Raw genomic sequence first — 26,845 nt, 5'->3', positions numbered from 1 at the left:
CCATCTCCCTGTGAAGCAGGGCAAACACTCCAATCCATTTATTCCCACCGTTTCTCCTCCTCCTCAGCCAAATACGAGTTCAACATTTCTTTACAAGGCCACAAATCAAAAACCCTAATACAAATAAAACACAAATTTGATTTTATGGTATCACAATAAAAATCAGTTTTGATGATTCCAGGTCACACAGTACAACTCTCCCTGCTTTCCCGAGTTCCTACAGGTGGCCTCGCCATCATGTCTTTATAATCACCAACAGCAAAATTTCACCCACAGCAAAATCTCACTTCATACACAAAGCCAAGGAAGAGCAGAATTAAATCTGCTAATGTAAACACAGCAAAGCACTATAAAACACAGACAGTGGGGAAGGGCTGAAAGGGCTTAAAAATCTAAACAGCCAGAAACCAGAGCAACCCAAAGCCATGGAGCAGCTCTGCAGGGTTCACCTGGCATGGGCTTAGGAGTTTCCAGCCACATCTCCTCACACCATGCCAGCTTTCCATGGTACCCCTCTCCCAGCTCCAGCAGGCACCAACCAGTCCAGGATGGGGCTGATCCAGGCCAACTCACGTGTCCACTGTCTCCTTTCTAGGGACCAGTCTATCTGGCTAATAAATTTTGGAAAAACAGAAAAAAAAAGAAAAAAAAATGTTGTATAGATCCTTACCCCTTTTATTGACTGCTCTGAAATGACCCTGAGGAGCAAGAAGGGACAGAAAGCACAGTGCATAAACCTCACTCAGGAAACCAGATTAAAAGCCACACCATCAACGACCAGGGAAACTCAACAAGACCAGGGAGCTCTGATTGATTATTCTTTTCTTTAAAAGGCAGCTGCCAGGGAAAGACAAAGGTAAACAGTGAGGTTGAGCAGAAGGCCAAGAAATTGCAGGGAGAGCAAATACTGATTATTAAAAGTCAAGAATATATTTATTTATATCCGTATACAAAAATTGTACATAGCCAGGAGTGTCTGGAAAGGGCAGCCAGGAGATTTCTTTGAAGCCTCCCAGAACAAACAAAAAAGCATCACTGTTTTAGACTTTCTAACAGCTAGACAGCAACAGACTGACCAGCCAACATTCCTGTGATTATAGGGGTAAAATCACTGTGCTCCAGGAGAGGAACATACGCATCATACAAATCATACCTCGTCTCCTAGTAACAAGGCAAGGTATCAGATGTGCAAAGCTGAGGGGAAAAACAGACTTTCGTCTTTTATTGCAAAAAAATAAATGGAACAAAATTGAAAAATGAGTGGCTATTAATTATTACATGATCCTCCTGTAATCTTCTTGAAGCTTTTTATTAGAACTTTGCATGTGCAAAGAAATGAAGAGTTAATCTCATGGTTGGTGGTAGCTTTTAGATGACTGATAACCTCTTATTGGAAGAACAGATATAAAATTACCAAAAAAATCCCAAAACAAAAAAAAAGACATTGTTAAGGACAAACTATCACTTCAAATCATGTACCCAGCAAAACAGAGAACAAGTTGATATCTATTATTTGTTTGCCCTGTATTTTATGTTCTGACAACTACATTCACCTGCCAATGAAACAAAGGAAAAGTCAGCTTGCCTAACTACAACACTGGTATCTGATGCAGCCACTTGTGTTGCTGCATATCCATACTATCATTAGCTGCATGCACCAAAAATAAATTAAAAAGAAACCTTAGAAGATGCAATGAATCACTCTCGCCACAGTGGAGCAAGCAAAAGAGCCTTGTTTTTTTTGAATGGAGTAGTATCTTTTAAATAACCAAGAAAAATAAGTATAATTACTAATCTGTCAGAGCTGCACAAGTGCATCATGTGATCTGGTCCCAGAATTTCACTAAAGGTGAAATGGCACACCAGCCCATGGAAATGGAGATTTACAGAGGTCCCCGTTACATCCAGAGACACTCTGTGGTTTGCAATATGTATTTTTACAATTTTCTCCTTTGCAGAGCTAACTGGTTAAGGAAGGCAGAACACTCAGGGTATTTTTGTCATCCACACAGGTTTGCCATATATTTCAACCTAGTCCAAGTCACCTCAAAGGAAAGTGAAGTGATTTTTTAGAAGGTGACTGTTCACAATTCTCCTGAAGTTTTCGACATTTTAAACCCCATCTCTGCTAACACCCAGCATTTCCTTCTCATACAGCAGCAGAATAATTCCTCATATGCACTAATAAGGCATACAGGTGCTACCCTACAGACCCTGTCTGCTTTAAAATATCAGTTTTAAAAAGCTACATAAAACAGTTTTCATTAATTATTATTTACCCCAGCATATGCAGTCACTCCAGGGGCACTGCAACTTTAAACCTTGATCATTCCAGGCCACTAGGAGGAACCTTAAAGGCATTAAGACAGCAAAAGTTCTGTTCTGTTGCAAGAGAAACTTTTGAAAACCAAGTAACTTTTGAGAAAATGGCACAAGCTCTGCTGTCAATCACCTCTGCTGCCAAAATATATTCCTTTAAGAACTTAGCATCTTTGCTCTTTTAGTCTTAAACAAACTAAACAGAAATTTTTGCCCTGGTCATACAAATTTCTGAAACTTATTTTAGAAACTCCCCCCATTAAGACCTGCAGTAAAAATAAGGAGAGGGGTTTAAATCACTTGTATGGTTTAAATGGTGGCAAAAAAAGTTTAAACACCCAAATAACTTCACCTACTTAAACTGAGTAATTTTCCTACTAAAAAAACAAAAAAAAAATACTCCTCAATAAAGCTAGGTTAATGGGTCTTTAGAGACCTTTGATCCAGCCATTTCATACCACATGTTCAATAAGTGTATTAAATTTCACTGTACTTATAAGAGGTTATAATTACTATTACCATCATGGACAACAGACAGGCAGTGCTGACCATTCCTTTAAGCACAAACACTTCTGAATTTCGTCCTTGGGCTGTGTGTCCCCAGAGCCCTCTGCTCTGGAACCACAGCAGGAGAAAACCCAGAACCGAGCCAGCATGAAATGGGGAACAGGGAGAGCTGCAAGTTCAACTCAGTGAAATCTATCAGAAACAAATATGAAAGGTGTGAAGTGCCTCTTCCCGCTTTCATTTTATTTTCATAGTCAGAAAGTGCATTGGAAGTAAACAGAACTTATTTGTAAGAGGTCACTGATAGGAGCTGTATATTTCTTCCAAAACATTTAGAAAAGTGGAACAAAACTTGAAAGCTGAAACCATAAACCATGACATGGACATTTATTCACAGTTGACTTTGCAAGCTCCAGTTTGGTTTTTATCAGGACAAAGCCTCATGGTCTCATTTCCTTCAGTTTCCAGTGAACTTCATTATTAAAACATGGGGTTTAAAACAGACCATGACTTCACCCAAAAAACAAAGGTAGTCTTTGTGCAAGGAGAACCACAGGCATATGCTCTGAATGGTGCATAACACCACACAGTTTTAGCAAGATCATGAGCCAGGCCAATTATTTTTAATTTTTTACATTTAATTCTTAATTTTTAGTATTTTAATATAGTAAAATTAATAAATTATAACACATTATATTAAATTACAATATATATTTTATATTTAGTATTTTAATATATATATGCATGCATCTATACATTATATATATGTACACATATCTATATGTGTATATGACACATGACAACCACTCCCTTTAATAATTTCAAACTTAGGGAGACAGTTTGCTAGTGTTACAGTAATTGTTCATGATTAATTTTATCTATCATCTCTTTATAAAAACATGAGTATAAATCTATCCACAAATAACACCACTGAACAATTTTCTTCCCAAAATCCCCATCAGTGCTCCCATAGCAAAGAGTGCACAGGAGCAGCACACTGTGCTCAGCTCTGTGACATCCTGAAGTCATCAGTCAGGAGAATGAATCTCTGCAATTAGCTGAATACACGTTCATGTATAATGTCAGCAACTTGCATTTCCAGGGATTTCACAGTTTTTTGGAAGCTCAGGGATGTAGAACACCAGGGCTTGCTCTTGATGAGAGCACTTTGCTAGCAGTTTGTTGGACCACTGGCTAGTTTTAATTTTATTATTCATACAAAGGCACTCAACAATCCCAAAGGAAAGCAGAGCCCATCGAGATAGGCACTGTACAAATACTTACTAAAAACAGGCTTTGTTCGCAGCTCAAACAAAGAATACTTGAAAAGGACAGAAAATTAAAAAAAAAAAAAGAAAAAAAGGAAAGTGTTGCCAAGGTTTCACAGCAGGAACAGAACTGTAGCATGGACTCCTGGCCAGTGTCCTGCCAGCTCCTGGGACAGGGCTAACTCCCTTCAGCACCAGTGAGCGAGCTGGTAGCATTGTTTCAAACAGAAAGAAATAAATAGGAGCCTTTGTTCTCCCACCCCACAAAGAAAAATAACTGAAGTACATGTATTCCTTGTGCACACAACTCCTCCACATGGGAGAGGCAGGGGAATTCTTGTGGGAATCCCCTACTAAAACACTGGCAGAACACCATTGGCACTACAGAAAGTGAATCTGCACATTAGTCACAGCCCTATGCAGACAGAATGCGCCATTCTGCTGGAAAAAAAACGTGAAGAAGCACACAGAGCCTGACACCATGCAGAGAAGTTGGTGTCATAACAGCATCTCATGCAAGAAGCGGTAAAAAGAACAGAGAATTATCCCATATGGGTTCAGTTGCACTGAGCTGTAAGTGTATTTGAAAGATACCAGGTTTAAATCAATTCTTCCAAGCAAAAGCTCAAGTATTTCAAAGAATGCAAATCCTCTTCATGGCACACTTGAAACAGGGTCATGCCACTGCTGCCATACAAGGCTTCATAGGTCAAAGATTTTGTCTTCCACAAGTAGAAGAGCCTTGGATTGGTTTTCACAAGCCCATTAAAAATTGTTTTTTAAGATATTAACAAATATGCACATGGAAAGAGGCAGGTGGGCTCATATAAGGATTTATATCAAAGTAACACTATCCAGAACAGAAACCATCTTTCCGTAAGAATCTATAATGTAAATATGGGATGTCCAAAAAAAAAAGGGCCAATTCCCATCCAAATTCCAGAATGCAGCAGCCTCAGACAATAAAAAAAAAAAAGAAAAAAAAAAAAAAAAAAGTGGAACATTTCATTGAAATGTTTTTTTATGACTAAAGGTGACACAACCCTGCAACAGAATCACAGAATCACTAAGGCTGGAAAAGACCTGGAAGATCAGCAAGTCCAACCACCAACCAGCACCATCATGTTCACCATTAAATCACTTCCTCAAGTGCCACAGCAACAATTTTTGAACATTTCTGGGCTGTTCAAACACTCCAGCACCACCTGGGCAGCCTGTCCAATGCTTCACTTTCAGTGATGGGACTTGTCCCTAACAGCCAATCTAAATCTTCCCTGGTGGGAAAGAGGTCATTTCCTTCTGTCCTGTCCCTTGTTCCCTGGGAGCAGATCATGATCCCCCTCCTGTCAGGGACTTGTGGAGAGAGACATTCTCCCCTGAGCCTCCTTTCCTCCAGGCTGAGCCCCCCCAGCTCCCTCAGCCTCTCCTGCTGCTCCAGACCCTTCCCCAGCTCTGTTCTCTTTCCTGGACACCTCCAGCCCCTCCAGGTCTCTCCTGTCACGAGAGGCCCAACACTGAGCCCAGAATCTGAAGCGCAGCCTCATCAGTGCCCAGCACAGGGTGGAACAGGAGACCTCCCCTCCGCACTTCTGGCTTCATGCAGCAGGAGCAGGCAGAATGCTACTCTGCTTTCCTCTACTGAAACATCCAACTAGGCCACCAGAGGTATTCCTTCTCTTACCTAGTTTCCAAATTATTTCAGAAACAACAAAAAATGGCGTTAAGACAAATTACTCTGCAGAAATTTGCACAGTAACAAAGAGCCTGTGATTATATCAGCAATTTTCACACGGACTATTGCTCTACTTCTGATTTATGAAAAAAGCTTTAACATTCAAAGCTTTATTCTGCTGCTTTTGTAATTAGCTGTACATATGCATGCTCTCTAAAAAACAAAGCAAAAATATTTTTGTTTAATTTTGCCTTTCAATTTATCCTTTGCTGTAAAGAAAAAGGTTACAATTCACTCAATTGCTCATTTCTCTACCAGGCCTAAGAGGTACAAATGCCCTTATTTCCTCGCCAGGAACCAGCAGCAGCACACTTGCTTGACAAGGCAAATCCATGCAACAACCACACCAAAGGAAAAGTTAAAGCTTTATAGACACAAATTAAAAAAAAATAAATAAATAAAATTTAAAAAAATTTTAAAAATCCTTATTTCAGTATTGCATCGATCCAAATTCACTGCCTGTACAAAGATCTGCAAAATTCAAACCAACTCAAGCCTGTAGTTTTTAGAGTCCTCATCTTGAATTTTGGAATGCGTTCAATCATAATTAGTCAGGCTTAATAATAATCTTATTATACAAAAGGTATTTTTCAAAACCCCAAAGCACTTAATGAAGTAACACTTCCATTCACATGAAACAATATATCAATTACAGACATTCAAACACCTCCCAGCTGAGATTTTGCAGGTTTTTGCTGAAGGGACCCAGACAAAGAACTACAAATCAAGAGAGTCAGTTCTTTGAATTTTGCCAGCTGCTATTTTGGGTGCTGAGCATGGCAATTTGGAGAGCACAGCTTTGTGACCAGAGCCCGGCCTGACATGCTGTGGACCCAGAACTATCTCAGTAACTGCAGAAGGAGGATTTACTTTTGTCTTTTGATTTTTCAAATAGCCATGAAACTGCACCCTGGCTTGAGGAACAAGGTTACAATGCACTTGTCTTGCACTAACTTGCCTATTTTATGGCACCCTTTTGCTTTGAATGTTTTCCTCTCACACGTGTTTAAATGTTTGGCACAAAACAGTCAAAAAAGCTCTTTGTTGTAGCTTGCTGCCAAGAGGTTTGGATTTGGGCTGGTTATTGTTTGTTCCCTCCATACTAATGACATCCTTTAGACAAACATTTGGCAACACACTCTTGGCTCAGAAATCCCCACATTTTCTCAAGGAAAGATCCTTCCATACTGTTAAATGAATATGAAAAATTGGGATCTCTGTATGAAAAAGGTGGAAAACTACTGTACTGGTTATGAAACAAAGCAAAACTTGGACCTGTTGGACTAAGGAAAAAAGTGGGGCACAAGTGAAGACAGAAAAGGCAGAGCACCACTTTCAAGAAATTCCCAAGTTTCCCATAGTGAGAAAATGTGTGTAAATGGAGTCAAACAAACCACCCATGCCCTCAGTTAACGCCAGCAGCGCTAAAACAGAGCTGTACTGAACCACCTCATGACTGGTGTCCCACTCCACTCTTCCCTGACCTGTAAAACACGATTTTCCACACAAGTAATTTCACGTTCATATTAAGGTAAATATTCTGTTGCCCTTGTTGCAGTCTTCTGCCTTCAGGAGCTGTTCACATCCTCTTTAATCCAAAAGAAAATAATTTTTATGCATCTTCTTCCCCCTTCAGTAGTACACCTTGAGAATATCCTGAATATTTTTTTTTTTTTTTTTTGGGAGGTAAAATAAGTTGATTTTAAGAAGGACAATTTTCTGCACACTTGTAGTAAACCTTGCACAGCTGACAGAGCCCCAGGATTGCTGGGACTGGTCCTGCAAACACAGCACAGTGAAGCTCCTCCAGGGTCCCACAGGCACCCAGGAACTGCATCTGAGGCAGCAATAATCTGCTATCACTTATTAAGCTGAGCTTCAACAGATGTTTAAACAGGACTGAGGTTTATCATCAATAAATCTGTCATGCTCACTTAGCTTTGCCTCTAATTAGGGATGCATAAACCCCCTCTTGTTCAATTTCAAATTTCTTTTGAACACAGTGTAAAAGCTCAGTTTATCTCAGTTGCCACTTTATGGTTTTGGTCTAATTCTTTTATGGAGTTTTGAGACAAAACTGAATTGGAACAAACGAACATTAATGAACATAATGAACACTATAAGAAAAGTTGTGAAAAAAGAGTGAAAGTGAAAAATAAAGGATTTGGGAAACAGATGGTAAGGGAAGAGAGAGGGCAGCAAAGAACATGACAAATGCATACCGTGGCCTGTAAACTATTTCATCCCAGCCTGGAGGGTTTGTAATTGCTGTCAATATTGTGGTAAAACCTGCAGAGGTACTGGGGTCTACCACACAAATGGATATCAAAACTACTCACCTTCTGATGAGGTAAGAAAACACCTTCTGAGGGTCTTTGCTCCCACCAGTAACTTCTTATTAAACAAAAGTATAGAATCATGGAAGGGCCCTCAAGGCTCATCTCATCCCATCCCCTGCCATGGCAGGGACACCTTCCACTGTCCCAGGCTGCTCCAAGCTCTGTCCAACCTGGCCCTGGACACTCCCAGGGATGGGGAGTGTTGTACACACCCCGCAAATTTTACAAGTACCATATGAAAACATTTCGGAAAGAAAATGATCTGCACTTTTTTCTAAATCAACATAGGAATACAGAATTTTTCATGCAGGGCCACTTATGTTTTCATCCTTAAGCATCAAGTGTCATCTGGTGGATTGACACAGAACTGCACCAAAGAACCTCTCCCAAAAAAATTTACTAGGGAGGAAAAGCTAAATGAACTAAACAGAGACAATATTAACCTATGGCCTCAGAGATGCAGAAAAAATAGAAGCCCAAACCTCTGCCAGGTGCAGGCGTTTAGAAGAGGATCAGCCATAAGATTCTTATAACACATCCAGGGATGTGGTGGAATTACCTCTGAAATTTGGGAAACGACAATTTTTTTATGAATTACTGTCTGAAAGTTCCTAAAAAGCTGTATGCCTCCAACAAAGACATTGAAAAATCTCAGTCAAATATTTATTTAAGTTTTTTAATCTAATCTGAGAGTCATAGAGTTCAACTACTTGAATTTGGAACTGGAGCTTTAAAGGAAAAGTGTCACCTTGGGTGAAATGTCAAGCTGTTTTCCCTCATGAGGGAAAAAAAAATCAAAAATGTGATAAGGAATCAGATGCCTTAATCAAAGCCAACAGGGATGCTGCAAACCTATAAATAAAAAACCAAATATTTAACTAGAAATCCCTATTTCTTTCTATGCCTTTGAAACATACATCCTGCGCTTCTCTCTCAACCAAAATTAATCAAATTAATCAGCTCTGATATCATGATTTTAAAAAACTAACATCTCCTTTTTTAGCACTAAAGAGAAGTAAGAGCCTGAGCCAAGAAGAAAAAGATAGATTACAAGAAACTCCTACTAATGAAGCTCCTGGAGACAAATAATAAAATTTTAAAACCAAACCAAAAACCCCACAAAAACCAAACCAAACCAAAAACCCCCACAGAACAAACGAACAAACAAAAAGGAGCCACTGCCAGGATCACCACAAAATTATTATTTTCTATCAGTTTTAATGCTTTAATCTGAAAAGTAATCTCCCCTCCAATGAACATAATACTTTAAAGACATTGATTTTGAAACATATTTAGCAATCTTGGTAAGCAAACAACGGGGCACACACCTCCAGGAAATAACTCCAGTTTATAGGAAGAAGACAAGTGTTGATTAACTTATGAAACATAAAAAACAGCAGCATCTTCCTGGCCTTTCAAATAATTTCATTGCTTATTGTGGAAGGTCATGGTCACAGCTGCTGATGGAACAAAAACAAGTTTTAATTGTTTGAAATCATAGCAAAAGCAAATTGCCAGAGAAGGCAGCCCAGCCTCCACAGCATGGTTTTATTTGTCAAGGTCCTGGAATGATTTGGGCTCGATGGCATTTTAAAGATAGTCTAATTTCAACAAGATGTTCCTGCCATGGGCAGAGACTCCTTCCACTGTCCCAGGCGGTTCCAAGCCCTGTCCAGCCTGGCCTTGGACACTTCCAGGCATCCATGGACAGCTACAGCTGCTCTGGGCACCCTGTGCCAGAGCCTCACCACTCTCTTACAGCCAAGAATTTCTTCTTAAAATCTTATCTAACTCTGCCCTCTGGCACTGGGGGGCCATTCTCCTTGTCCTGTCACTCCAGGCCCTTATCAGAAGTCCCACTCTAAATTTCTTAGAGACTCTTTGGGCACTGCAAGGAGCTCTAAAGTCTCCCAAGAGCCTTCTCTTCTTCAGGCTGAACACCCCCAGCTCTCTCAGCCTAGCTCCATCTCCAACTGGTACAACTCTTAACTCTTATTTCCCATGCTGTATTAATGTGCATAGAGGAATTTAATCCAGGCCCTAATGAAGCCAATCTACTGGCTGGAGTAGCTGGAATTGCTTTGTGTTGTCTTTCAGGTGTTCTCCTGCCACCTGTGATCCCTCTCCAGGCTCTGGGCATCTCTTGCTGTCACTGCCATCAAACCAGAAGGAGTGGGACAGATTGAGGTTCTCCTACTTTAGTTTTTGGGACTACTGGCTGAGTTCTGTGTTAAACTGGGTTGTTCTGTGTTATGAAGTCAGACTCCATCAACTTCATCATTTTCCAAAGTCAAATTGATGAGCAAAGGACACCTTACAGACACAGAATTTATCTGTTCTCTGACACTTCTTTCCTGTGTGGGATCAAAGAGAAGAGCAGCCAAGGCTCAATTTGAGCCTTGAGCCATGGCCCCACCATGGCTGACCAGCTCCACTATGCAGGTTTTCCAGGGGCTGACAAGGGATGTGTCACCATCCTCATTTTAGTGCTAGCCAGAGAGCTCCTTTGAAGCCATCTCCCACCTCACTCCACACTACTGTGTTTTGGTTTGTAGCCAAGCACAGTCTCAGAGCACACGACCTGTAATAATAGCAAAATTACTAATATCTACTAAATACTAAATAACTAATAAATAAATACTAAAAACTAAGAATACGTCCTAAGAGGAACAATGTCAACTAAACTGCTTCCTACTCCTGAATCAGAAACAGAAATACTCAAAGAATTGTTTATACTCCTCCCTTATAAGCCAAATCCAGTCTTCCCCCAAACCTGACACAAGAGAGAAGGCAATCACAAAGTCCAGTCTATCCAGGAGAAAGTGAGAGCAGACTTCTCAGCAGGAATTTCTAACAGGCAGCTGAGAAAAGGTTTGTTACTCTCTGCATCCCAAGTCACAGCTGCCACTAATAACTGGCAGTGCTACAGATGGAGAGCAGATCCATCTGGCTGTGAGGAGACCGTGTATCTGTGCACTCTGGTTCAAGCTGAAACCTTAAAGGTTATCCAAAACACACCAGTCCTTCATGCAAAGAGCTGTCCTGCTGGTAACACGCTCGCCTAGATCCAGCCCAAGCTTTTGGGCAGCCTTAGAGCTGAACCAAGTCCAACAGGGTTTTACAGACAGCTCAAATAACCTAATCTTCTTTTTTACAAGCTCCAAATAAAGTCCTCAAGTGACCAAGATGAAGTATGGAAGAGCCAAAAAGCTTCAGGAGGTCACGAGGAAACAAAGCCAATCCTCTTGATTTTCTCAACTGCTGCAGACGTCCATCCAACTGAACTGACAGAGACCAAAGAGCATTACCTCAAAGCTCAATTCAGAGGTAGCTGATTCAGTCAAAGTGTAAGCACTGCATATTAACATCTGAAGGGGCTGTTGTTTCAATCATACAGTCCAAGTCAGTACTTGAAACAGGACAAGTTTCTGATTCTCCCGATTAGAAACTGTCAAGCAACTGAGTGCAAAACATGGTCTGCTTAACTGCAGAGGAAGCCAGAGCACTACAGCAGCACCTTACCTCTCAGTAACCTCATGGTTCCATGCCCAATTATTTTGGGTGAAATCCAAAAATACTCTAGGTAGCTAAAGAGGTTAATACAGTTATTAAAATAAAATTTTTAAAAAAAGAAATTAAAAATCAGTCTACTGTAACATACCATGCATTTACCCCTGGTGCTCCAAGGTAAAGATATGATCTTGCTGTTAGTCCTAGAAGAACAAAAAGCTCTGAACTCTGCATGTATAATAAGAGGAGCCCTCCTCCACCAACTGCAGAGCAGCAACAGTGCCAAAATTGTGTTCCAGCTCGAGGCACCAGAATGTCTTACCACTGTGACAAGTAAAGCCACTTCAGTGAGGAGTCCTCATGCCCCATTAGGGATTGTAAACCCCGTGTTTAGGAGAATGGAAAGAAGCTGAGAGATTTACAAGAATTAGCAGGGCCACATCCTGAGTTTCCTACAACACCCACTTTTTCCAGTGAAGATCTGTGGTCTCACAGAGAGTGAGTCTTGAGGACTCAATCAAATGCCACTTTATCCAATACAAAAAGATGTAACTCCAGGATGACACCAGCTTCTACCTGAAGGAATCTTTTCCTCACATACATCTTACAGATTCCTTAAACACTCATCTTTCTAGCTTTGCCTTTGGTGTTGGTGCCAAGACTGCTGGCAGCCAGCACAGTAGCAACTCAACTTTGTAATGGGGGAGGGGGGCAGGGAAGCATTCCTGACAATATTAGCAATTAGGAGTTTCCTGTAACATCAGCAGAGCACTTACTGAACAGCTCAGAACTACAGAAAATTATTTTCTTCTCCCAGATTTGATCAGTCATTATTAAGATGCCAAGACAACCTCTGTCATCTGCCTGCAGGACCCCTGGAACTGCTGCAGAGCCAACAGTTTAGACTATTCCACAATGAATAAGACTCCTTCCTTTGGCAGAATCCAAATTCTCCCACTTTTCAGCATCCCATTTTTCCCCTGCCCTCATGTCACCACCTGAGCCACTGATCACTAAACATCTTATATTTACCTCAAGAATGACAGATACCTTTCTTTGACTGCTGCAATTTTTCCTAATCTCCCAAACTGAAAGAAATTTAGTCTTTCCAGATGGACCCATGTACTCCACAAGCTGAAGTACAAAAGGAACTTCCATCAATTTCTACTGTAAAAAACACATCCCCTCTGACAAAGAGGAAAATGAAGGGGGAAAAAACCCAAAATTTTGTCCCTATTTTTATTTTCCCATCGGAACAGATGGGTGTAACAGGCAATAAACATTTTTTTTCCTGTCATTTCCTGGTCTTATGGACCAAAGCCTTTCATGCCACATAAACAATAATACTCCTATCAAGCCTGTAAATAGAGAGTGTAAAAGATAACATAAAAACTATTTAGAATAGCCTGGGCTTTTTCTTAATGATATTGGCATGCTGAAGACAATCCCCAATTGTTAAGCACCCCAGATCTTAAACTAAGATTACTTTACAATCTGTATCCTCAAGCACTTTTAAGGATAATTGAAGGAGATTACCTAACATTTGAATATGGAGAACACTCATAACATGACTTGTAGGGAACTCTACATTTGGTTCAGAACTCTGAGCATACTTGGGACCTAAATATGGAGAAAATAGATACCCATTTTCTTACAAAGCTGATGGACTCAGAAGAATATTTTTTCCCCTAACAAGACACTGGTCAGTATTTTCCCTCTGCTGTACTGGGTCTGCTTAGTATTGCAGGCTGACTACAGCACTAAAAACTTGACTATCAGTGCTTGTTTCTGAAGAGTCATCCCAAAAAAATCCCTGTGTCCTGCTTACAGCCAGGACAGGGTTAATTTTTACTGCAGAACCCAGAGGTTATCCCATGCCACTTCATATCATTTTCCAGGTCCATTCCAGGTGGCACAGCATGGCATGGTCAGGTATTGTCAGGGGTCCTGCACACGAGCTTGTTGGCCACTTTCCTGTTCATTCTGTATTACTATTGTTGCCTTCATTATTAATTTTCTTACCTCACTGCTGTTTTCAGTAAATTGATTTCTCAGCTCATGATCTTTACCTGCTGTGCCTCCAATTCTCCTCTCCAGCTGCCACAAGAGAGAGAGAGCAAGTGGAGCATGGTTTGGAAAGTCTTGGTGGGAGCACTGAATCGAGGTGGGAGCACTGAATCATTCCCAAACCATGATACCATGAAATCAAGCACAATGACAAAGAGCAGAAAACATGCCACTGTTTATAATAATCCTGGCTACATGATATAAAACTATGGTGTGCCCTCATTTACAAACACTGCAAGCCAGCTTTTAGTAGTGGGTTAGCCTACCTGAACTGAGAAGATAATGATTCTTTTCTAGTGGAAAATCCATCCAAGGATCCAATAACATATAATGCAAGCTAAAGCCGAGCTCATACTGCCAAGGATCTGCTGTTTGCCATCACTGGGATGAAGCTATTCCCACATGTATACAACACATGATGTTATTTTTGAAGGCCTTCTTAAAAACCAAACACACTCAAAAAAATCCCAAACAAACAAAATAACCAAACCAAACAAAAGAAAAATCCCAAATAAAAAAAATCAAACAAAACCAATCACAATATCCTTCCTCCCCCTAAAAAACCCCCACAAATCCCCCAACAGAAACAAGAAAAACACTCTCCAAAACACAGCACTTGTAACAAAGATTTTGGTCTCTTCCCAGCCAGAAGACCCTTAGCCATGCTGGCCAGACCTCAGCTGAGTTTACATGGACAGCCCCAAAAAGGCATGAGCTGACCACCTGCAAGATGCTTTAGCAGAAGAGAGCTTAAAGAGTGTCCCAAATTTGGAGACTAGCACAGGGAAACCAATCAAATCTAAACACAAATATGGTCAGTATGACAGAAGCTGAGAGAAGGAAGAAGCTGGAGGTGTTTGCATTAACTTTCTGGAACAGTGTGCTGGGAATGTGTTCAGAAGTGGGTGTGCCTGATGGAGTGTGGCTCTGTCAGCTCAGAGCTAACATTTAGGAGATAATCGTCACCACTGAAAAACAGACTGGAAAGAAGGAAGTCATACTCCTGATTTCTCACAAAAAGCAATTAATTTAAAACAATAATAAAAATCCCAACCCTACAAGATAAAACCTAAGCCAAAAACCACATCAGATCTAATATCAGTAATCAACAAAACCAGAAAAATTATTTAATTCAATTTTCGCCCTTGGATTACATGGAGAACAGATGTAATGGGTGGGATTGACAGAGAGCAGCAGCGCTGACCTATCTATGTCAACTCCAAGTAAGAGAACAAAGATATCAATATCTTTAATGAATATCCTACATATTTCAGCCAGACAACAGCCAAACACTGTCACTATGTAGCCTCTACAAACATTTCTAAGCTATCTATAAACTGCTGTAAAAATCCACAGCTGAGCTACACTTCAAATCCTGCATAAATCAGCCTCTATCATGACTGTCATTAAGTAAATGTAAAAAATAACAATGTAGAAAAAATACAGACTTCCAGTTTTTGTGGGTTTTTTGTTTAAACAAGCTAGTTCAAATCCTGCAATTGTGACATCCAGCTCTTAAAAATGCATTTAATGTATTCCAAAAGGAAAAGGGGGAAAAAAAAAAAAAGGGACACTACAATTTAATCAATACCAGCAAGTCGAAATCAAGACTCTACACCACATCTTGAACAGGCCATCTGGGTGCAGGGAGTGGGGACAAATTCAGAGCCAGCTAAAGATGCAGCAGCACATTTTCGTCACTGAAAATCAGATCCACTGCAAGTCAGAGCCAAAACAAGGAAGTGTAACAATCTACATCCAGTTTCTGCATATTCACAGAATTACAGAATCACATATGGTTTGCTTTGGAAGGGACCTTAAAGGCCACCACATTCCAATCCCCTTGCCATGGGGGTACTGCCATGGGTACTTTCCACTAGACCAGGTTGCTGGACAACAAAGACAAACCTATCTGATAAATGCAGTCCTTACGAAGAAAAATCTTGTTAATTCCATTTCTTTTATTCTGGACATTAATTACACATTCATTCAGTAGACATATTTACAAAAGTCTATTACCCAGCTGTAACACCACCTAAAAATACATAGAATTAAGAAGCATCATTTTAAGCAGAGCTCTGATTATAAATCAAACAATAACTTGAACATTACCACCATATTTTCAGTTCAGGCTTCCTTTTGGATAAGCATTTTTCCAAAAGATTCCCTTTCCCTGGGAAACTCTGGGCATGCAGTCTGGCTGATTAGCTCTAGTCCTGTGCTGGTTACCCACTGACATTAGAAGATATCCAAGAAACTGCACCCAGGGAAAGCTCTGCCCACTCTGTTCAGACGAGGCTTTATCCTGCTCCAGCCTGTGTCAATCCCTGGAAGTGTGACCTCCCTCCAATTATCTATCTGGCAGCACAATCACCAGGGGGAAAACTACAAAATTTCTTTGGGTCATGTCTTTTAACACCAAAGTTGCTGAAAAGCATGCTCTGCTTGTAAGTGAAATAAATGACAGTAATCATCACTACACCAGACTGAAAAATAAGGACTTGGATTTGAAGGTCTGCCACAAGCCTTCTCAGCAAGGACACACCACTGCAATCTCCAGCATCAACTTAAAAAATCCTTAAAACACCGTCTGATTTTCAAGTCTTAAAAATATAAACAAACAAAACCAAAATGGAAGTTACAGAACCACATTTGAACTACTCCCCCTTCTATAACTGTGCCCTCTTTGAAAATGCCTACTAACATTTTAAAAAGAAAAAACAATTTTATTTCATAAAAAGGTATTTTAAAGCCTTTACTGCAAATGATGATTCTGCACTATTTTCAGAAACTAAGGCACATGACATTTAAACATCTTTAATGCATTTCTAAAGATAGATAAATACATTGATTTACTAATCAAATGGATATTAGATTCTCATCTTATTTTTCCCACTACCTGGTGAAATAAAAAATCAGTTTTTAGTGCCAAGCATCTCCTCAGTATGTTCCTGAAGGATTTCCTGGGGGATGCATGGTAGTAAGGAATGACAATGATGATGGGTTTTGCTATTTATAGTATCACCACAACCAGAAATCTTCAAGGTACACCAAGGGATTACACACTCAAAAGCCTCATTTAATATGATAGCTTCTTCCATCACTAGATAGTGGAACATAAATTCAGTGGTGGGGGGAGATTAAATTAAATAAAATAATAAACCAGGGAAACAGCAGCACAGAGTTATCATAGGTCCACAAGCACAATCTATCTAAACCTCCATGTTCTGGATATAAAACTCAAAGTTTAAGAAAGTTGGAAGTAATGCACAAGAATGCACATTTTTGCAATCTGGTCTCCAGAAGGATCCAAAGATCAAGGCTAAGTTCAGCTCAAACTGCAGTAACTCAGGGTTTATTCATTTTTATTAGTCATCCAAGCAGATGTCACAGCAGAAACATCTTGGGAAAAGATGTCATCAGGAATATCCTGGAAGTTCCACATAACTGGAATATGTTAGAGGGAAGAGACTGAGGACAGTTTGAAATGGAAAAAATAAAAAAAATGGTAGGTTGATGCTGAGCCACATCAGTAGTACTCGAGGATTCCTCAGGCACTGGGAAGTGGGACAAACAGACGACCAGGACTCAACAGGAGTTTGATGTTCATCCAATAAAGCTGACGGAACAGATCAGGAATCAGGAGACAGGATAATCTAATGTGTTTGGCAGATTTGGAATATACTCTTAGCAGCCAATATCTTTGTTGTTGGAGCAATGTAGGTGCAAAAAGCAGATGTAAGGGAATCAAACAGCCAAATTTAAAACCTGTGTTCTCATGGTTGAAGATTTTTAAGAGGATTTAATCAAGCCTCTTCCAGATTACAGGTACCACCTATGACTCCTGGGTTTCTGACCCTCCACTGAAGAGAGAGGAAATCACCACCCTATAGAGGCTCTGCTGTCATCAAAAATCATTCAGCAAGATCCTGCTCGATTCTCCATGGAGAAACCTAATCCAACAGTGAGGGAGGAGAGAAAAGGAACAATAAAACAGTGCACACTGTGCAGTTGGAGGCAACTCACCTGCGGGTTCCTGACAGCTTGGAATGAATCAGCTCAAACCCAAAATACAACACTTTGCACAGAGGAGAGAGGAGTGGGGTGGAACATTCACCCTCATGCTGTATTGCCATGATACAACATTTTAACACCTCAAACATACAAGCAAAACTATGGCACAACTCTCTATACAGTTTCTGAACAACTAGAAATCCTGTTACCAGCCATAAGAAAAGTTCTGTTTCCGTGGACTCCATGAATTCTGTGAGCTGATGAACCCTCCAGCTTTAAGACACAATGGAATTTTTGAACAATTGAGTATAGGGGAAAGAAAAGAAATAATAAAACCACCTCTTGCTGCCAGCTATTCCATAACCATTTGCTACAAAGGTTTTTGGTCTGTGGCCAGAACCCCAAAGTAGATGGACAAGTAACACAGCAGCTCTCCTATCCTCAGAATTTGCTTCGGCAGTTTCTTTGTCCTAAGAAGAGGATTAGCAGTTTTTAAAATAACTTTTGGGACTTGCATGGTCTGGGAAATACCAACAAAGCACCAGACTATCCTTTCAAGTGAATAAGAAAAGCATCTGTTCTGCATTCCAAGTGAAGCAACTTTTTTGAGTGCACAACCATCAAGACCAAGCAGCCATAACTCCAACCAAAGACCCAGTTCCAACAACGCCACACAGTATGGATGAGGCAGGATTTTAAACAATTATTACTTTTATTTTACTGTTTTGAGGAAATCTTACTCTCCCCTAGCTATAAACACTTGCACTTCCACCAGTAAATTAGGAATGGCAAAGCAAGGCACGTATTTGCATAAGATGAAAAAAAATTTAGGAAATGCATTTCTCAAGTGTGCAACAATTAGAGGGAGACTTCTCCCCTCAATGCTGATGTTTGGCTCTGTGTTTCTACCAAGAAACAGGCTGTAAGAATTTCAATAGCAATCAGTAAAACAGATCTGGGAGAGCTCAGCAGGCAGCACTGTTTGTTCCTCCATGGGAAACTTCACTCTGCATGAATGACTCCCACAGCCAGTGAGAGCAATTCACAGAGGTGGAACACCTGGCTCCAACAGGAAATTGGAATGGCTGAGGTTTTCCATCAGGCAAAATTCATCTACCCCCAGTCAGGGGCTTTGCAGATAATCAACAAACAAGGGAAAAATGGGGGAAAAAAATTAAATAGAAAACCCATATATGTTATTTCAATACAAGTCCCTAAGAGCTCCAAGACAGACACTACTACAGCCTGGGGACCGGGCCTTAATCACTGCCGGTTTTTGCAGGTTCAGCCACAGCTCCAGGACAACCAAATCAACCAACAGCACAATTTTACCTATGGGGGCACAATCCCCTTTTCCATCCCATTTAAGAGGGAATACAATGCCCAGCTTGCACTGTGTTCAGCTATCCCAGCAGCAGCAGCATGGAGCTGCAGTGGCTGACCCAAGGGCCAGACCACAACCAAATCCCTGGAGCTCCAAACATCTCTCCAAAGGCGTGGTCAAGGTGGGCTTGTGTGAGGAAGCTCCATCCTCCACTGAGAGCCTCCATGAAGAGCCTTGCACATTTCCCCCCCAAAGGGGATGAGAACTGAGTAGACCCTCATCCCCTGTCTTTCCCAGAAACATTTCAGCCAGTACCAGGCATGATGCTGGATTGTAACAGCAAAATCTAGGAAAAAAACCCACAGGAAGCTGAGATCTTGCGGTATTTTCGTTCACTGGTCTGCAGAGAGAGCAATCCTTCCTCTACTGTATTTATTCAGCTCTCTGTTGGTGCTACTTTCCCTTACCTCTGCAGTGCCCACAAGTTAATCTCCCAGAGCATTTTGTGCAGGATTCCTCGTCTACAAAATTTCAGATTACTTACTAATTTTGACTTTAAAACCCTATTTCCCCAAAATCTCTTCCTACACCCCATCAGGTTTTTTTGCACTGCACTCACTTTTTCCTTTGTTTGTATCTCTGTCTTCTGTTCTACTACTTCATTCCCTTCAGTTTTCACACAAACATTTTTATTCTGCTTTTTAAAGTTTTGGGTGAAATTCAAATCACAAGCCCCCATAAGGCACATAGGGCCAGTGGCAGAAAACACAGTATCTCTGTAGATCCCATTCTGGAAGTGATAATCAAACTACACTTAGCAGGTGACTCATATCAAACATGGCAAACCCATGTTTGGAGGCTTCTTTGGTCTTCCTTTCACAGTTCCTTGCCCCAGTGTTTGGTACATTAACTTTCATCCTATTCCAACCTCAAGGCCCAAAATGATTACTGAAGTAGCAAGAATCTCATGAATGTAAATATTTGCTCAGGGTTAAGTTACCAAGAGAGAATTTCTGCTCAGAGCCTGCAAACCCAAAAAGAAAGAATAAAAAGAGGCCAAGAGTTTAAGAAAACTAGAGCCCAGTGTTAAATTCCTTCATTATAGTTAGACACCTGCCTGTTTCTCAGAAGTATAAAATACTGCCTGCTTTTCAGAAGTATAAAACAAAGAGGAGAAACCTCTGACATCCAAGTAATATTTAGATGTCACCCTGTCTTTCAAAAAATGCTGTGACTACTGGGTTCTTTGGACTTTTAGAGATTAGGTTCTTTAATACCAAGACTGGCATCCTCCAAAAATCTCCATCCAGATTGCTGTGATGCCATGTGCAGATGTGTATGCTGCTTGCACACACTGTACCCAAACGCTCCATCCCAAGGATAGAGGTTGGGCTTCCAGTAACAAGCTGATATTTAACCAGTGCCAACTCTGGACTCCGTGTTAGTGTCTTAGCCATGCACATTAATTTACCAGCTCAATGAGTACCAGAAATTAACCATAAAGGTATTACACTTTTAGCAGTGGTTCTGTATACTTCAGCAGAGATTATTCAAAATGCTTGAAGAGAGAAAAATGGCAAATATCATATGTAATTGATTCATTCAGTAGTCCAGCATAAAAATGCTCTTTCCTTGAACAGACATTAAACAAAAGAATTTCTGTGAAGCAGCATCAAGTTAGATGAATAAAGAAAAAAGAACTAGAACAATTTTTCAGAAGGGGACATTTCAGGTTTTTAAAATGCAATTACAGTAAAGTAGTTGCTCATGGCCATGCATGAGGACCTAGAATGTTTCAGAGCTCCTCACCTCTCACAGCAATGGCCAGTGGTCTGCTCTGTCCCTGCTAATATCTTGAAGGTTCTGTCATCTCAAAAGATGCATTTTTCCTATGACTAACAACAGATTTGAAGACCATTAATACTACAGGACTCTATTCACAGCTCAATGACTGCTTCTGACCTAACCTCAAAAGTGCCCTCTGAACTGTTATCAATACTTCCAGCACATTTAAATGTACTCTAGAGAACTATGGAATCTTGAAATTCAGAAATGGTTATTCTTGCCTTTAGTGACTCTGAGCTCTCTAGAAAGTCACCAGCATTTAAGACACCAAAGTTGGTAATACTTGACATATTTCTTCAAGACACAAAACATCCTTCTCAGCCTATTGGTGCCCAACACACGTGCAGAGAAGGACCAACAATGCCTCTTGGGGATGCCGTGTGACAGTAAAGCCAAATTTATTAGCCCCACCACTTAACACACATTACATCATCAGGCAGCATCAACAAAGGAGAAAAATCCCATTTTAGCACTCCTGCACTCCTTTTTTATGCTAATGGTTAACTGTGAAAGAGCAGGTGGTTTTTAGAGTTCATAAGCACAAAATTAATTATACTAAGAAGGAGAGAAGAAAGACTGAGGGACAAAAGTACCATGCCCATATCTGAAAGGTCGTTCAAACTGCCTCGCTTCAAGACAGGAATTTCATCCCCCTGTTAATGGAGGGACTATAAATGAGGAGCTGATGAACTCACTTTGCTGAGCCCCTCAAGGATCCTGCAGGGAGTCCTGCATGACATGACTGAGATTATGCTATGTCAACCTTCTCTTCTTGGTCTTTCACCTCAATTCTTCACCCAGCCCTCTCATAGCAGCTAAATCATTGGCTTTCTGTCCCACACAAGGGTCTTAACCCCAGGCTAATATTGAGAAAAGTGCAACCCAGAAAACAAGAAAGCAGATAACAGCAACAAACTCTTTCACAGAAAGACAAAAATAGCAACAAATTAGCAACAAAAGTCAGTAAAACCAGAAGAAGAAGCAGGGAGAGAACATTTTGTGAGTTAGTGGTCAGGTACCACAGAGGCAACGTGCTTTAAATAATGCCACTTAAACTCAACAAGTTAACCCCAAGAAGCCAGACCACAACTGCAGACCTGGGTACTTCTCACAGAAGGACGTGGTGACCACTGCCAGAAAAAGCAATGGCCACAGCACCAAGGCAGCAGAGATGAGCATGAGACTGTCACCCCAGTCAGCATCACCAGTGGGGACACCCTGCACCAGCACACCTCTGCACAGGCACAGCACCCACCTGGTACCCAGGTAAAGCAAACCCTCGGTGTTGTAGTACCAGGAACTCCTAATTACAGGCAGCACAGATGGAATGGACAGCCATAAGCTGTGAAATAAAACCCAAAGACCCATAAAATTTTAAGATACTGCAAAGTGTAAAATGCAAATCTAGTTAAAAAAAGCCTTGCTTTTAGGAGCTGGCTGGGAATGGAAGTGGGGAGAGTAGAGGGAGGGGAAAAAAATTCCCCTGGAAGTACTTTTCAGTCTACCTCACTATTGTTCCACCAACAAAGGCATCTCAAATTTCACCATTCATAACCTCCAAAGCAGCCAGAGTTCTGTGCTGTGACTTGACTGCCTCCTAAATGCTCCAGAGAATGCAACACGGAGCTGCAGACATCTATTTTCAATTTCACATGGATTTTCACCATGGAGGCCTGGGGTCCTGTGCTCAGGGGTGCCAGGCTCAGTTCTCAATGGGGTACTCAAAGGAGTTGGCAGAGGACAAAAAAAAACGAGAGTCCTGAAAGCTGATGACAGGCATGCAGCACGGCTTGAGAGCTGCCACATCATGGAAAGGAATTCAAATATACTCCCTCCTATTTTCACTCTCCTCTCTCTTACTCATGCCCAAATTCATCTTAGCTCAGGCTACGTCATATACTCTGTTCCCACATCTGAGAAATATCTGAAGTCATGTTATTTTTTACTTAAAAGGAACTTTCAGCTAGTTCAGAGAATCTGGAACGAGACACATTTTCAAAAGGATATCAATATTTATCATTATGTAAGAATAGCAAATCATTGTCGGTCTCTGGAGTGAAACATAAATTTCACATTAAAGTTTGATAATGCCAATACAAATGGATACCACAGTAGTTATTACTGCTTTTAATCTGCCACCATTCAGTCAACTCAAACAAGTTAACATCTACACAATCAATGGCTCAAATGTCTAACGCAATATCTGTATCCAGGGAGCTAGAAATATTCATTACTTAGGTTTTACCAGTCACCTCTTTTAGTTTCAAATTGAGTTTTTGGTAAATTAAAAATTTAAATTTAAGAAATAAAATGTAAATTTTAACAAAACAGCTCGAAGAAGAAAATTAATCTTCCTCAAAAGCATTTCACAAGTTCATAGCTTTAGTAGAAACCGGAGTGCAGATGGAGGAATTAAAGCATTAATCACAGTATTGTTGCATGTACAGTCCCTGCCCTTTGAATTCCCACACAGACCACTGGGTCACACTCACTGACCAAAGCAGGACCACTATTGACCTCCAATAATCTTATCAAGATCCCTAAATAAAAAAGGACCATACAATCTGGAAAAAACCCCATGCATCTATAATTATTGAACTTGGACAGCAGCAACAGACACACTTCAGTCAGGAACATGCAGTGTTCTTTGAGCTTGCAGACACATGGGAAGACAAAGCTGTTTCCAGAACCTCCTACAGAAGTTAGCTACACATTTTTCATTGAAAACCAGTAGGAAATGGTTAGAGTTTAGGCCATATTTCAGAGGGCAGCACTGCCCACACCACTCCATCTCACACACTTGGTTTGAGAACAAAGCTTTCTCAACACCAAACACATTGCACCTGATCAGGGAACTCGGGGTATAAAACCACAGCAATACTTTGGAACACCGAGCCACAACAACTGCCTTGAAAACACTGCAATGCGAACAATGCACGAGTGAAAAATCATCGCCTGGGATTCTGACTTCCCAAGTCTGTTGCTCCTGGTGTCACAAGGTTTCAACATCCCACTTCCACCACTACTGACCTAAGGCAGTCTTCCTCATTCTGGATCACACTGCAGAAGCTCATCCCACACAAAAAGCCATGAGCACCATCACTCCTATGATTCTACTGTTTTTATTGTTTTGAATATAATATTCTCTCTTGTACCTTTGAGACACCCCAAGACCAAATACGCTCTGCAGTCCCAACCTTGTCCCACATTATCACCTCAGCCAAAGCTGTGAGCTGGGGAAACACCCACAAGAATTGTGTTGGTCAGTATTTCTGTAGCATTAGTACACTACACTGGGTTTCCTTAAGGAAAGGGCAACCTGGCATCAACCCCGTCTCCCTTCCCTGCCTCTGTGGAAGATACCTGACAGGCCTTAGATCTGCACACTTGGCAAGAGGCAGAGTCCTCTGGAAAGAGAAAAGTCCTGGGTTCACTTTCAGCAAGAGCTCTAGACATACATTTAAACGCAAGAAAATGCACCAAATGAGACTGAACAGCAATTTCAGCTCCATCCAAGAATGATTCCAGACAGGACTGTGCAAGCAGGGCACATCAGATCAGAGCCACAAGAGCAAGCAAGCTCTACAGATTTCCCTTAGATCACCACACTGAGTGCCCTGACTCCGAAAACAGGAATAAAGCTCATTGGCATCTCAATGAAGAGCATTGGCCACATCCAAGAAAATAAACACGCACGTACAGAGGGTCACCTATTGCATTAATCTACAAGCAACTGACCTTGAAGTTACATATTGCTTGTATTGTAATCTACAAGCAACTGACATGAGAATCCTGGCTCCTTCACTGACAGAGCCAAAAATTGCCATTTCAGCTACTGCAGGCTCCAACCCATGTGGAAGGACCACTCTAAAAATTAACGTACAGAGACTGATAGCCAAGAAGTTCAGGAGGTGCCAGAAGTCAGACTGCCTGAACAGCTCTGGATCCTGGGCAGGTGGGGAACTTCAGCAGCTCTGCAAGTCACCTTAATCTTTCCTAGGTTGATCCAGCTTTTACCTACCCAAGAAGCAGGGCAGAAAACTTCCCCTTCTTGAAAATAAGAATTTATTTATTTAAAAGGAGTTCCTTCAAACAGAATCTCATTTTTATCATTCTTCTTTAGCGTTATTAAGGTAAGAAAACATACAATATAAAGAACTGGGTCACAAGTGAGCTAAATCAGGAACAACCCAGCTTGCTTATTTCAAGGGATATTATAAACACAGCTCTTGCTAGATGGAGTATGAACTCTAAAACATCCACCTAGCATTGTGAAAAACAGCTTTCTATGAAAGACAAACTTCTAAAGAATGCATTTTATCAATGTATTTGTCACCATACAGAACCCCTTTCCATTCTGCATGCTTCTCAACAAAACCAATTCTGGTCATTAACAATTGCCAATAGTCACTCCCATTCCTTGGTGCCGCTGCGTATCAGGCACTTCAAGATTCTTTTATGTTGCAGAGATATTTTCCTTTGTGTTAAAATTCCCTATATCTTGCAATGGAACTAAGGTAGAGTATATCCCTTTAACATAATTAAACCACTCAATATTTGGAATGGAAAATGTGACATAGGTACTGAGGTTTATAAAACAGCTACGATACATGTGGCCAGTTTTCTAAACATGAATCTCTTAAGAGGTTTTAGGGCTTCTTCCCCCCCTTTGTTGCTTTTTTTTCTTTCTTTCTTTTTCCACGAGAAAGCTGCCTTTACAGACACAGACAACTAAACATAAGAGACCATTATGGTTCAGAGATTTCCAATTTACAATTGAAAATGTTTTACGTTCAGAGTACTAACAGTTCCAAAAGATATTTAAAAAGGAGAGAGGGAAAAAAACCTCTGCATTTCATAAGTGCCTGGATTGGCAGGAAATACATTTAATCCATACAGTTAATAACAGTCTTACTGAATGTTGAACAGAACTGATTTTGTGTGGTCTTGGGAGAACTAAAAATATATTTCCACAGCTCAGCGCTGCATTTACTCAAACATGGATTCCCTGGCCATTGTGAGGCGCCCAGGGAGCCGGCTGTGTGTGCGGGGTGAGCCCGCAGCTGGAGCCTGGCTTGAGCCGCTCTGGGGAGGACGGGACGGGCCGGCCCCGCGGGCCATGGCTTTGCATCGGAACCGCACCAGCCGCTGGCGGGGGCGGGGAACGAAAAGGAGAAAAAAAAAAAAAAAAAAAATCAATTAAAGAAAGAAAGTTAGTTGAGCGTGCCCCCGGGTCCGTGCGGGCTGCTCCGCTGGGCCTCCGCCGACCCCCGGCGGAGCGGCCCGAGCCCCGAGCCCCTGGCTCCCCGCCGAGGGCGCGGGCGGAGCGGGGCCCTGGCGCCAGCGGAGCCGGCGGGACCTCGCGGAGTGGCCGCCGCTGCTGAGGGGAGGGCAGGGCAAGGCAGGGCAGGGAGGCGGCGGCGGGGGCCCGCACACCTGGAGCGGGGCCGGCCCGGGAACCTCCCCGGGAACCTCCCCGCACCCCCGCGCCGCTGAGACCCCGCGGCTCGCCGGGACCCCCGCACCGCCGCGCCCCCGGCCCGGCTCCCCGCGGCCGCCGCCGCCGCCACCGAGAGCTCGGCGGGCCAGCGCGGGGCTCCCCCGGGGAGCCGCGGCCGGGGCGCGGGGCGCTGGGCGTAGCCTTACCCTCCGGTTCCATCTGCTCCCGCCGCCGCGCTCCGGCGCTCCCCGAGCCGCTGCGCGCCGAGCTGGGCCGGGCGCTTACAAAGGCGGCCGCCGGGCGAGGGGGGTGGGTTTCCTCTCCCTCCCACTGCAGCTGCATCGCGCCATGAGGCGCCGCCAGCGGGACGCGGCGCCCCTGAAGGCGGCGGAGGCGGGATGCGCCCCTGGCCCGGCCCGGCCCAGGCGGCGGCGGGACACGCCGGAGGGGCCGGCCCGGCTGCCGGGGGACCAGGTGCTG

The 26,845-nt window shown here is 41.9% G+C and overlaps 1 protein-coding gene across 1 annotated transcript in view; it reads right to left on the bottom strand.

Annotated features, from left to right (window-relative positions):
* FGD3 (FYVE, RhoGEF and PH domain containing 3) overlaps positions 1-26,845 on the bottom strand; it is a 96,346-nt gene extending 69,501 nt beyond the window's left edge. The window contains exon 1 of the mRNA XM_058845042.1: positions 26,572-26,845. Within this exon, the coding sequence (XP_058701025.1) occupies positions 26,572-26,707 (136 nt within the window). The 5' untranslated portion in view covers positions 26,708-26,845. The remainder of the gene's footprint in view (positions 1-26,571) is intronic.

The sequence above is a fragment of the Poecile atricapillus genome, chromosome 9, assembly GCF_030490865.1.
Source record: "Poecile atricapillus isolate bPoeAtr1 chromosome 9, bPoeAtr1.hap1, whole genome shotgun sequence".
Classification (NCBI taxonomy): Eukaryota; Metazoa; Chordata; class Aves; order Passeriformes; family Paridae; genus Poecile; species Poecile atricapillus.
This window is presented reverse-complemented; position numbering and strand designations above follow the sequence as displayed.